Source organism: Rutilus rutilus (assembly GCF_951802725.1).
Source record: "Rutilus rutilus genome assembly, chromosome: 11".
In the NCBI taxonomy this organism is placed as follows: Eukaryota; Metazoa; Chordata; class Actinopteri; order Cypriniformes; family Leuciscidae; genus Rutilus; species Rutilus rutilus.
Genome location: NC_140216.1, coordinates 16,610,152 through 16,623,389, shown reverse-complemented (window position 1 = coordinate 16,623,389; position 13,238 = coordinate 16,610,152). Strand labels below are relative to the sequence as shown.

Sequence of the window (13,238 nt, the reverse complement as noted above, 5' to 3'; positions counted from 1 at the left end):
ATATCCATTTTGAGATGAAAACATGTTGTACACACCCGAAATCTCGGGTTACGAACAGCTCATGGCACCGCTTCCTGTTTGTCACAATGAATGATATTATTAATCACTAGTACATTACGTACCATGACGCCAGTGCTTGAATAATAGACTGTAGCCTATACACAGAGTACAACATGTGGTGCGGGTGCTTCTAAACTGCATATTCAGCAAGTACATTCACTGCTTTCCTAACAGCTGTTCATCAGCTGTGTCCTCAGCAACAATGAGTGTGACACATCCAACACAAGCACAGCCTGCCCAATGAGAGATATAAACCATCCATATCCCATAGACCTACAGTACAGTGGCCCCAAAAAGTATTTAGACATTTCCTAAGCACATCTGAATGTTATTGTATTTGATAGGCTAATAAAAGAGCAAAAGTAGTTTGTTACTCTATTTTAGGACCATTCATGTTAAGATTATTTTGCATAAGATAAAGGGATAGTTCACCCAAAAGTGAAAATACTGTCATCATTTACTCAGCATCAAGTTGTTCCAAACCTATATGAACTTCTTTCTTCTGCTGTACACAAAAGAACATATTTTGAAGAATATGGGTAACCATACAGTTGATGGGCCCCCTTGACTGCCATAGTATGGGGGGAAAGACTAGGAGCAAATTCAGCTATTTTTCTTTCTTTGTTTTTATTGATTTGTAAAGGAAATGCCCTGCCCCTGAAAGTAAAAATACTGTACTATACAATAGCCCAGAGAACAAAACAATAAACATATTTAATTTACATACATTTCAGTTTGTAGTTGGTTTCAGGCACTTAAAGTCACAGAAGTAACATTCCACATAAACTGCTACATCTAAAGTCTTTGGTCCTCAGTTTTTCAAATAAGGAAAGTAGGAAACCATGATCAGAACTGAACACATCCTCCCAGTTTTACGGCTTTTCTTGATTTCTTTTTTCATAACTTCAACAAAAGCTGTGTTTCATAACTTAAAAACATTTCATTTATAAAATATGAATGGGTTACACATGATTGTGGAGTAGAGTGCTTTAGACATTTCTCCCCCAATGTTCATTGTTACTGTTTCATCTGCACTGGACAAAATCCTCACAAAAAGTTTTTGAGTTGACTTGGAGCAAATTAAATCATTTTGAGTCTTCCACTTAAGCAGAGTTCATTATAATAGGCTGGATTGGTAGCATCCATATAAAGACAAAATATCTCACTTCTGGTCTCCATTGAGTTTTGCACAAAACAACCTGCTATAATAGAATGGTGAGTCTCATGACACTTGACAAAAACATGACTGGGTCATATTTCACCCCAACATCACAAGACAAAAATAGGAAATTATATTTTACATAAAGAACATTTCCAATTAAATTGTAGGACCATTAAGATGTAATAGTTTTATGACAATAAAGTATATTTTCTAAAGTCTATATAGGTCTATAATTTAAATTGTGGAGCCATTTATTCATCCTATTGTAATTGTCTTTGTTCTAATTATATAACTGTTTACTTGATTATTTATTAACAGAGAACATTTTACCTAAAGGCATTTTACTTTAAGTTTTGCTGTGGTTTGCTTAGCCTGTAAAATTTTGGTCATATTGCCTATCCTAAGTGATCAGGTTAATAAATCTAGATACTGTAGTAGACAGTTAGAGTAGCCTAGCTAGCTATAATAACAATTATTATTATTTATCTTTATTTATTTATTTATTTATATTATTATTATTATTATTTCAGATTTGTGAGGACTGTTATAAGGTTGTGCACCACACTCAATATAAAAAAAAGTTCCATAGTTTGTTTTAAAAGTTTAAATAAGACCAAAATAAACAAGATTTATTAATTTTGTTTGTTCTTTGAGCCATGTATGACTATTATGCATCTAACATAATAAATAATTTGGTAAATGTGGTGTCCTAATTATAAATAATAAAAAAATTAATAAAAAAAAATCTGGAAAATGCCATTTTGTAATAAAAAAAAAAAAAAACTAAATCCTGGTGGGAATGATTAGTTGTAGTTGAATGTTTGTTGATTTAAATAAACAAATACCTTAATTTTCACAGTAAAAATACTGTACTAAATGATTATTTTTTTTATTATTATTATTATTGAAGCTCTTATGAGACTAATGAAAATCACAACTGAGAAATTAGAATTTCTTTATGCAAAATATACTTTTTTTTTTCTCTTGATATTGAGATGAAATCTAACAACCATCTGAAGACTGCAAATATGCCCCAGAAGTGTTTTTGTCCCTTCCTGGCTCAGCTACAAGGCAGCCATGTTTGATAGGAGCTGTTACAGGTGGAAATGGGCGAATGCACATGTGCTATATAGTAGTTGCTGAAGTTGACGTCTCTAACATAGGGAGCTGGTTGGTAATAACATGTTATATTAGACAGTGCAGGGATTGCGTTCTGTTCAGCCAGCACGCGTAGTGCCAGAGAGGAGATGAGCGCGAGTGTTTGTCTCCGCTCATGGCCCATGAGACATACGGTGCTTTCATCTACCACGTGATGGAGAGTCACGAGGCAATCGTAACGCTTGTGCTCCATGCCGTTAAAGTGGTTCTGCAGATACGCCTCCAGCTTCCTCTGCTGCTCATTGATGTCAGAGAAGTCGATGAAAAAGCGTGAGCACATGTAGCGCTGGAGCGTCTTCATCTGTGCCTCGGAGGCTGGACGGAAGCCTCTTACCAGCAAGTGGCAGTACTTCAAGAGCCCACCTCCACGGATTTCTTCCGGGCTGTGCGTAGCGATGATTTTAGCGTGTAGGTGTCCTAGCGCTTCTTCAAAGTTTCCGTACATGCTCTCTCCGAGCACAGTGGGATGGAAACTCTCAGACATGGGCGTCTCAGAGCAGCGGTCGAATAGCAGCAGAGAGTCCAAGCCGATCTGAAATGAATCCACGCTGAACTCAAACTGCCGTCGCAGGGAGTCCACAAACTTCAGCTCCACGTTTTTTCCAGTGTTATTGGAAAGTGAGATGAGGCTCCAGCGGTCTGTGTCATTGCAAACCTTCACCAGCTTCTGCACGTACACTTCCTTTAAGGTGAGGGCGGTGATGCGGTCCCGGCTCACGCCGGGAGGCAGGAACTCCAGGAGGCTGTCCAATACCACATCCTTCACTAGACGGAAGGTCTTGTCATCGGTCAGACTCAGGCCGAAGATCAGGTCCAGGTCTTTGTAGCCCAGGCCAGTGTCCTGATGGAGCACATAACTGGCAGCAGAGCCGTTCAGCTTCACATCGCGCACCACTACACCTCGCTCTTCTAGACGAGCCCGCACCACCTACACATAAAGGAGAGAAAGAAAGAGATATAACAAACTTTTTTACAAATTTCATACAGATTGAAATTTTTTTAATTTCATACAGAACTGTTTTTCATTTGCTTCAATATGGTGGACAGTCATATTGTTGAAAGTCAATCAGAAATTAAATTCTGAACCATGGTTTCATAAGTTATTAGCGTTTTTGCAAAAAAACGTATATCTCTGGAACACTAGGTGGCGCTGTTCAAACTTTTCAGGTACCTTCTGGACATGCTGCTGATGATACCTACCAAATTTTGTCTCAATATGTCAAATAATTTAAAAGATAGTGCAATTTGTGACAAAATTCAAAATGGCGGCACAATGGTGCGTCTGATCCTGGCCAAATCGGTATCCATGTATTCATAACACAAGGAATCCATAGACACCAAGATCATGATTTTCTGACAAACTGTTTTCTGCCATTTTTATCCACATCATGACCTGTAGGTGAAGCGTACCCATTTCTGTCTCAATTGCTCAAGATACAGCCTCTGAACCAATTTCGGGTCCACCTCGAGTTTGTGACTTTTGAACAAAGATGAATTAAAAAAAAATATCGGTCCAAAGATCATACAAGCCAATTTTAGAAAAAAATTTGCAAAATTTGAAGGAGGAAAAACGGAATACTGTACTTTTCAAAATGCCCACTACTGTAATGGGTGGACTCTTAATGTAAGATGGTGAATGTGATCAGCATGATGAGGGGAATCAGGTGTACTAAGTAAACATTTTCTAGATTAAAGGGTTCAAAAGTTATAACCATTAGAAAAGTGAATTTTGAACTGGTGGTGGCGCTATAGAGTTGGTCCTAGAGACTCCAAATTTGGTCAGATTTCTATTCATTACCATCACTACAAGTGTGCCAATTTTCATCATTTTCCTACTTACGATTCATAGGGCTGCCTTAGACTCCCATTGGGGAAAAATAATAAGAAAACGAATGGATACAATAGGGGCTTGGCCACAAATAAATGGACCATAATATTAGTAAACCACATATTTAAGTATGTAGTACATCATAGAGCAACGAGGAAATTGAGAATCTCCTATTAACTTGACATTTGGGAAGTCAAAGACTTAGTCTGAGTCAAAGACTTAGCACATAGATTTTTTGTGAAAGTCTAGTTCTGTGGAGGTTCTGGATTTCCTCAGTGCCCAGCCAGACCAGAAGAGATGTCACTGTGTAAGTATCAGGAGGATGCAAACAGATCCAGATCTGCAAAGGTGAACTGGGTGGTTACTAGAATATTGCTATGCGGTTACTAAAGTGTTAAGGTGCATTGCTGTGTACTGTTTGTTCCACATCTTTTTCTTTCTCTTTTTCTCTGTCTGATTTATGAACATAGGCTTGTGCATTTTCTACCCATCACAACACATGATTTTGGTTGACCTATTTCTCTGCACAGTTACATAATCCCTACAGTGTCTGTACCTCTTAGGATCTAAATGGAAATATTTTATTTCATCACCAGATATCTGTCTGCACACTTCTGACAACTTGTCTAAAAATTACCAAGGGGAAAAAACAAACAATAAAACACTAGATGAAAGATGAAAAACAACACAATGCTCCAGAACAAAAGCTGGTTTTCTGGGATACAGCAAAGGTCAGGACATAAAATGAAACTTTCAGATCAGTTTCCACAATGGCATTATACATTTCAATGCTCTTGAAAATGTCTTAAAAAAAAAAAAAAATTGTCAGCATGGAGAACCAGTTAGTTACACTGGTAACCAAACACTTTCAGAAAGTTGGTGGGTCATATTGACAATAGTTTGTAATACCTAATAAAATGTTTCTTAAAGATAATAACTTAGCTATTTTGTAAATAAAACTTAACATATTTTGTATTCCCAAACATATTTCTTGTCTTTTTCATAATATTGTTTGGTAATACTTTAGTTTAGAGTCGAATTCTCACTATTAACTAGTTGGTAATTAGCATGCATATTATTTGGATATTGGCTGTTTACTAGTACCTATAATATACTGTACATATTAATGCCTTATTCTGCATGACCATACTCTACATCCCTTAATCCTACCCAATTCCAACCCATTACCTAAACTTAACAACTACCTTACTAACTATTAATAAGCAGTAATTAGGTGTTTATTGAGGCAAAAGTTGTAGTCAATAGTTAATACTGAGAATTGGACGCTAATCTGAAGTGTGGCCGATTGTTCTAAAGACAAAGCTTTAAGTCAAAGCTTATGTATGACATGACTTTTTGCTGAATTACAAAAAAATAACTCTGCAAAAACGACTCAGGACGTGATCACGCATAGCAGCATGCACAAAGTCACACACAAGATACAAGGAGCATTCACTCAAAAAAGGAAAAAGCCTAGAGGGACTGATGCACAGTTTTACAATTGAAATCTCCTCTGAAACTCTAAACAAGACACATACATTGAGATATCAATCTACAAGCATATTTCCTATGACCCTGTGTCAAAGGCTTGTAAAAAAAAGCCACAAACACACTGGTCTGACCAGTGCAGACAACGCCTTGGCTCGCCTTGTTTTGTTTTCTAACCTGGCCAAAATAGGTTTCGTGTTTTATTTGTAGGATGATCGTAAGGCAAATTTCCACACAGCATTTTACAGATTTAGGCAGGGGAACAGGCCAATAGAACACAGCATCATTGCCCCCTGGATACCGACAGCCACTCTGGGCAGCCGGTCTCACTGTGAACTGCCAAATGCAAAGGGATGAATGAACCACTTACGAGTCTCTGACACTGGCCCAGGCTCAGGAAATGAGTCAGTGAATCCCCTGTATACTGGACTAGACTATTAAGAGTTTTTTCCTGATCTTAAATTGTTTCCAAAAATTCACAATGGAATCTTTGAAATTCTAGCTATTGGATGGCCATGTGGATAACGCTAGGAGTTATATGAAGCTCGGATAAAACTTTTAGCAGTTACTCATACATAACTTCCATTACACCAGTTCTACGCCCCATTAGTAAAGGCCTTGTCCAAAAAATCATTCATCTGATTTTCCAAAAAAACTAAATGGTAAGATGTCATCATTTACTCACCCTAATTTTGTTCCAAACCAGGTTTTTCTTTTTCTTTTTTTTTTAGACTATGAATGTTGAGACTAGGAATGTTGCGCTCCTAATAAGGACCATAAAAGTGATCCATACGACATGTACTTTAGTCTTCTAAAGGCAAATTATAGCTTTGTGTGAGAAACAGAGTGAAAATGAAGTTTTGTTTGTTTGTTTTGCTTAATACTTTAGAGTCTTACAGGCTTTGAACAACATGAAGGTGAATAAATGATGACAGAACTTGAACTATCCTCTTATTTCTTGAACTATCCCAAAACAAGGTTTCAGGGGGTCATTATTACTAAATTGTTTTTTTTTTTTTTAAGATACATTTTACAGTGAAAGAATGTTAAAAAGGCTCTGTTGATTAGCTCCCCCTGCAGGTATGGGTGTATGGTGTAAAGTATACCTCAAACTGATTCCAGCCCCTGGTTTTACCAGGTTTATGTTACATGCTGGAGGGATGAATTCCTTTAAGACATCCATTCACATACTCATAAGCACCTGTTCTAAGACAGGAACAATGGGAATGGCTTAGATGTAGAGTCTATGTATCCTTTCAGATTGAAAAAAAGCACATGTTCTAAGACAGGAACAATGGGAATGGCTTAGATGTAGAGTCTATGTATCCTTTCAGATTGAAAAAAAAAAAAGAATAATCCTGAGGAGTTAGTTTACACTCTGGCCAAATTGAAAGACTTACCAGGCTCCTCTTTACCACACAGATGCCATGTCAGCTCTGGCTCACAAGTCTACTGTTTCCAACAGGATTAATCCACTTTTAACCTTATGTGCCACAAACAAGCCAACTTTGTCTGCTAAACAGGCCAGTGTAAGCCAAGCAACAATGCAAAAATTATACCACTGAGAAAACATGAAATAGTGGTGATTTGTGCCTGAGTGTTCTTTCTACACTTGGTAATAAGAGCAATGCATGCTTTATAACAACACCAAATACTGATGCCATGTAACAAACAACCTTCTGGAGGGCTGATGACCAACAAATCAAAGAGTTTGCTTCCTGGTAGTTGAAGACGTTTCCACTGTTATATTGTAGACAAAACTACAAAACACTGCAATTGTGAATACTGCAAATTCCAATCAGATTGTCAGAATGCTACTAACATCCAGGAGTCGAAATGAACAGGTTTTTAATCAGTCTGTCAGGAAACAAAATCATGTTTAAATTATTCTGTGTTGGTACTATGAGCACTTGTAAGAATGAACTAATCACTGGGCTTGCTTCAAATCTTTCAAATATATCCAGAGGTTTTTTGATGCACTTACTAGCAACCATATTGCATATTTATGAGCATAACTGTATATTGTTTGTCTTCTGTCTGGGAAATAGTCTGTGCTTATTATGTTTGGATGGACAGTAATTCTGTGGATGTAATTGCATGGCCAGTGATGAAGGTGTTTCAGTACAGAAAATTCTCAGAGACTTTTTTTCAAAATGTCTATTATTGTGTCACAGAAATATTCTGAGATAAACCTACCACTAAACAAGATAAACTGTGGTGGTTGCTTCACATGTCAGTCAGACTCAGGTCTGAGTGGGCAGTTCTAACCAGCCTAAACTGCATTGTGACCCAGTATTTATGCTAACTCAAAATTCAGGCTATGAAAGACTAGCTGCTTGGTAGGTTGTCACCATGACCTGTATAATAACTGTAATGCCTGTTCTATGTGTACATATTATATTAGTGCATTGATTTTGATTTGAAATGAATCTTCCAAGTGTCAAGAATATAAAATTATGATGCTGAAAATAGATATAATATGTTGGTGATGACAGTGTTTGGCAAGGCAAAAAATTAACTACAAGCCTTACTGAGAGGGTTTTATTGAGAATAAAAGTGAATAGTTTTCATAAAGGCAATCAAAAAATCGAATTAAAGATGAGATACTGCAAAACCTAAAAGCTTATGGACTTGTCCGATGGCTCCCACATTAGATACAGAGCCCCACAACCAGATGGTAGAGTAATAAGCACTTTCATTTGGAGGTCAGTGATGTCATCAGAGAGAGGCCTAATTTTGAATAAGCCATTTGATACGGCTGGGTAAAAATACTAGCCTATATATATCTTGTTTCACAGTTAATTGTGTGCACTGGCTTACTTGCAACATGAGGTTGTAAATAAAACAAGCTAAATGAAGGGAAATACTGCATTCTCATTAGAAAAAAGAAGACACGGAGGCCTTTTAGTTCATTATTCACCCTTAAAATATTCAAGTTTATAGAAAATAAGTTTCAAACATTTTGAATGTTGGTTGTTACCTCTGTTAGTAAAAAATATATTAAAATCTATCTTCATTCTAGTTCTTGTTTATTGTTCCAAATTGAAAAGATTTTGTTATTGAACTGAGAGACAAGTGTGTATGGAATAAGACAAGCTATCATAAATAATATAAATGACATTTTGTTTTTCAACATGAAGGGGACGTTTGAGAGCGTCAGGCATCAGTCATCAGACAGCAGGTTCACTGTTTCTCCGGATGTTAAATAGATCGAATTACCTGATTTGATTGCACAAACACCTGCTGATATCTACTGGAATTCAGCATGGAAGAAAAGCTGACACATAAACCTTTTCCAGTAAGGCTGCAAAAGTCACGACCGATTGCAAAAGCTAAAATGTATCCTTTATAGTAGAATAATCATTAATCACAACCTCATTGTGAAACTAGCAAATTACACTGAATCTTTAGATAAATATGAGATGCTTTCAAGCTTAATAATGCTAGAGTAGAGATGCTTAAAAAATTACACTTGAAAATAAACTACCACTGAAATTTTAATGCCAGTATATTTAAAAAAACTTTAACAATACCATTTTATTTTAACAGTAACCTGTCAAATAAACAAAAAGTGCATTTAGTCAATCAAGAATGAGGCTCATTTAAAGCAGCAGTTTGCAGTTTTTCCTCTTTGTCGCCATCTCTGTTCAAAATCTGCAATTGCAGTTATTCACGGAATTATCAACTTTATGTGCGTTGTGCCTCGGCATGGCACAGCGCGGATGAATCCAATGTTTTGAGGAGAATGTGCGGCTGTCAATCACCGCGCTGGTGTTGTGGATACTGTCATTCGCAATCACAGATTCTACTTTTTGGAAGTATGACCAACAAGAATTTTCACCGGAAAATGTTGTCTGAACAAGAAAGTAACATCCACTTTTGTTCTGACCAACTAAGGGGAAAAAGCATTGCAGTAAATCGCGCTGATTAAATCTAACGATTGCTTATCATATCACGTCAAACCGTGCAAATTATACTTTGTTCTCAAATTGTTAATGTTAACAACATCAGCATTGCGTGACTACATTTAATGCCCTTCCGATATTTGTCCTTGCAGTCTCTTTTTATCTCCAAAGTCCGAAGTCTTTCGCGTTTTACAACGGGTGAATCTCCAGTTGTCACTGGTGATTGTCGTTTTAACCTTTCTGGATCCGCCATCAAATTGATACGTTTAATTATATCAAGTGCTGTGAGAAAAGGCTATAAATCTCCACCACCAACATCCTCACACACGCAATATAGCCTACTAGCCGAGACTCCTTTATGTGTACAGATGTGACGTAACGACGCAAAGACATGCTCTATGCAGTAACACTGGAATTAAAACATTATTACAAGCTTACCATTTTGAATCAAGCTACGGCAAGCAGTTAGTTTTGAAAAATGGCTGGTTATGTTCTTGCTCAAAAAATTATTTTGGATAATTTTTAACCCAAAAAAGCTACGGACTGCAGCTTTAAAGTAAATTGTAATAAATCTGTATCTATTACCACACATGCTACATTTCTACACTGTGTGGCAACCATAAACAGATTACAGTATGGGGTTGTATTACAGAAACATTCTAAATCTGTTTCTGTTTAATATTCTGTTTACTAACCATTTTTAAATAGGAAATAAACCTTCTTCTTTTAAAAAAAATATTAAGTCAAGAATTAAGATTGCAATACAGAAACATCCTAACTTTCCTATGTGTTTCCAATTCTATCTTATCTGTTAAGTAGCTGTGGTAATTCCATTTAGGAAATAGACTTTAACTTTTCTGTAGCACATTTTCTGTAACATCCCCCAATTATTAATAATAGCTCTACATTTATGTACCTATGTATTAAATACAATGGGTCTCATTCACTAATAATTGCGTGGATTATTTAGTCACAACACGAGCGTATTCACATAAATTTGTTCTAAAATCTCGTTCTAATGTTTGAATTTGTAATGCATTTGGCGTAGGCTATTCTAAATGAGCGGCCGCGTGCACGACGTTAGTCATTTGCATAAAACACGCCCAAACCATCTTCTTATAAGGGCTTTCCGCACAACCTTTCCTTTTACAGGCACAGCCTTTCACTCTCGTCAAACATTTGATGCTTTCTGCAAAAGCGCATTTGCCAGATCCACGAGCAAAGCCAATTGTACCATTCTCAAAACCAGTTCAGATTACGAAGCTCTCAATAGCCAGCAGTAAATAAAGCGTAAATCTGCGTTATTTAGAGAAACCTCGCAGCTGAAGATAGGCTAATGCAGGTATTCTCACTCTTTCACTGTGCTATGATGAAATATAAAGATGAAATTAAACTGCAGGCCTATTATTTATTAATATAGCATAATATAATAGTGTTAAGAAGAAACATAACGTCTTAACACGATTGTTAGGCTTTTTGTGTAGGCTACATGTGGTTTCAAATTCGTAAAAAAAATGTCGCACATTGACAATGTATTTTAGTAGCCTATGAAAGTTTTTTTTGTGAATCATGATTTGCTCGTGAAAACGTTCGTACACAGATTTCATTTCACGCACACATTTGTACGTAGCCTACACATGCGTGAATGAGACACAATTATCTTTAATCGCTTCACCTTTAAGACGCTTTTCTTTTTCTTTTTCTTTTTTTTTTACTTTTATCTATTTAAAAAAAATTATAAACATTTATTTTCATTGACAATGGTATTCGTAATTGTGTTAGCTTTTATATCTATTTTGTTTTGTGTCAGAGAGGATCCATTAGGATCCTTCAGGAATGCTCCAAATTATATAAAAAAATGTGGAATTGGAATTCTGCTCACATTATTACATTCCTTTTGGTGCAAACTGTGTTAAGCTGAGGTTTCATAGTGTTATATAAAGCCTATGGGTTTGGATCCTGTACCTGTACGATATGTCGAGGCTGAACGGAGAGTGTAGGGAAGTTTCCTCGCCCGTGGATCGGGACACACTCTCCCAGGATGGAGTCCAGACGCTGCACCTGCTCCCACGACAAAACACAACAGCGCCGGCTGTGCTCCGACACATCCGCGGAGGACATGGCGAAATCAGTCCGTTGAAAACACAAGTCTGCTCTATGGATGTCAGCTGGATGCCCCTACTTGTTTATGATGATGTCCAACGAGTTCGGTTTAGAGCAGAGAGTAAATTCAAGATCAAAGCGTGGATTTGAAAAGTTATTTTATCAACGAAACAGAATCCAAATATTTGCGGAGGAACAAACGAACTCAAGCGTCTGTTTCCCACAGTCGAGTTACTCAAACAGTCTACCGTTCATTCACTGTGTCTGCCTGGAGTAAGCCTACAAACACATTTAAACCTGCCATATTTACATACGCCGCTCAATTGGTCAGCTTTATGAATAATTAAATTTTTATAAGAACTAAAGGATTTGTGCACGCCTACGTCTACACGTCACAATAACCTGCTGCGATCATTGGTTGTAGGAGGGGCGTTCGATGTGTGGGAGCATGTGTTCAGTTTATGGTAAACACAAACCAGAATTGTCAAGCTAGTTAGTTTTATTACCTTTTCCAATAGGTTAAACCTGTAAACATATGATAATATATTCACATCGTAGTTTGATTTACAGTAGGTAGCCTACTAGGTTTTTCAAAAGTCTATTTTTCTCATTGCTTTTCAAGATGGTTAAATGTCATTTGTCTAAAAACTGACACAATCTATCATTTGTTATATTATCATCACAGCACCTGTTCTAAAAGAGTATTTAGATCTGCATACATTGAGAACTCAGCTATTTTAAAAGGAAGTGGAACTGATCTCATTTGCATACATTTGCTGGAAATCTGATATCTTTTTCATGACAGCTATAGCAGTGCTCTGGGTGGTTTCAAGCAGTCTGAACTGGAACTTCTCCACAGTAATTTGTAAACAAGACATTTATTACAAGTAAGTACCATAGAACACAATTCTATGAACATTATGCATGTACAATAAGGAAATTTGCAGAACAGCATAAAGATATAAGCCAAGCAGAGTAATAACATAAAGAATGTCAATGATAAGAAGCAAAAATATGACACCTTGAATGACATTTTTACTGTTGAGTAAAAGATTTTGAAACAGCACTGTGAAAAATATTTTTTGTTAGGTAACCTAAATCAGGGGATTTCAATATTTTAGAGGCCACGGACCACCAATCCTTGCATCCTAAAATGTAAAAGGCAGCTATATTCTAAATTAAACTCTACACTATAGCAATTCATTTATTTATTTATGTATTATTCATTTATCTATATTCATCTAATTTATATTATTTGTTTTACTCAAATTGTATTTATTGTAATATATTTAATTATTAATTTTAATCTTTTTATTATTCATATATGCCCAGCTACAGTCAGTTATGTTTTAAGTGAACAAACAGTTGATAAAGATAAGTCAGATAAGGAAGAAACAGCTCTTTAAGGTAAAAAACATTTTTACACAGAATATGCCTTGTTGATTTGGCTCCTGTATGTCTTAGCCTTTGGGTGTGATATTATATTTGATAAGTCCCACAGGAAGTTAAAAGGGCCTTTTATAACCTGATCAAA

At 36.4% G+C, this 13,238-nt stretch overlaps 1 protein-coding gene across 1 annotated transcript; it reads right to left on the bottom strand.

Moving 5' to 3' along the window:
- Window positions 1-2,160: 2,160 nt before the first annotated feature.
- On the bottom strand, window positions 2,161-12,012 carry tent5bb (terminal nucleotidyltransferase 5Bb). The gene is made up of 2 exons (XM_084424711.1): window positions 11,567-12,012; window positions 2,161-3,308 (listed from the first exon to the last, which is right to left on the bottom strand). Exons 1-2 carry the CDS (start codon window positions 11,720-11,722, stop codon window positions 2,283-2,285), a joined length of 1,182 nt encoding a protein of 393 aa, XP_084280837.1. The 5' UTR covers window positions 11,723-12,012; the 3' UTR covers window positions 2,161-2,282.
- Window positions 12,013-13,238: the final 1,226 nt, after the last annotated feature.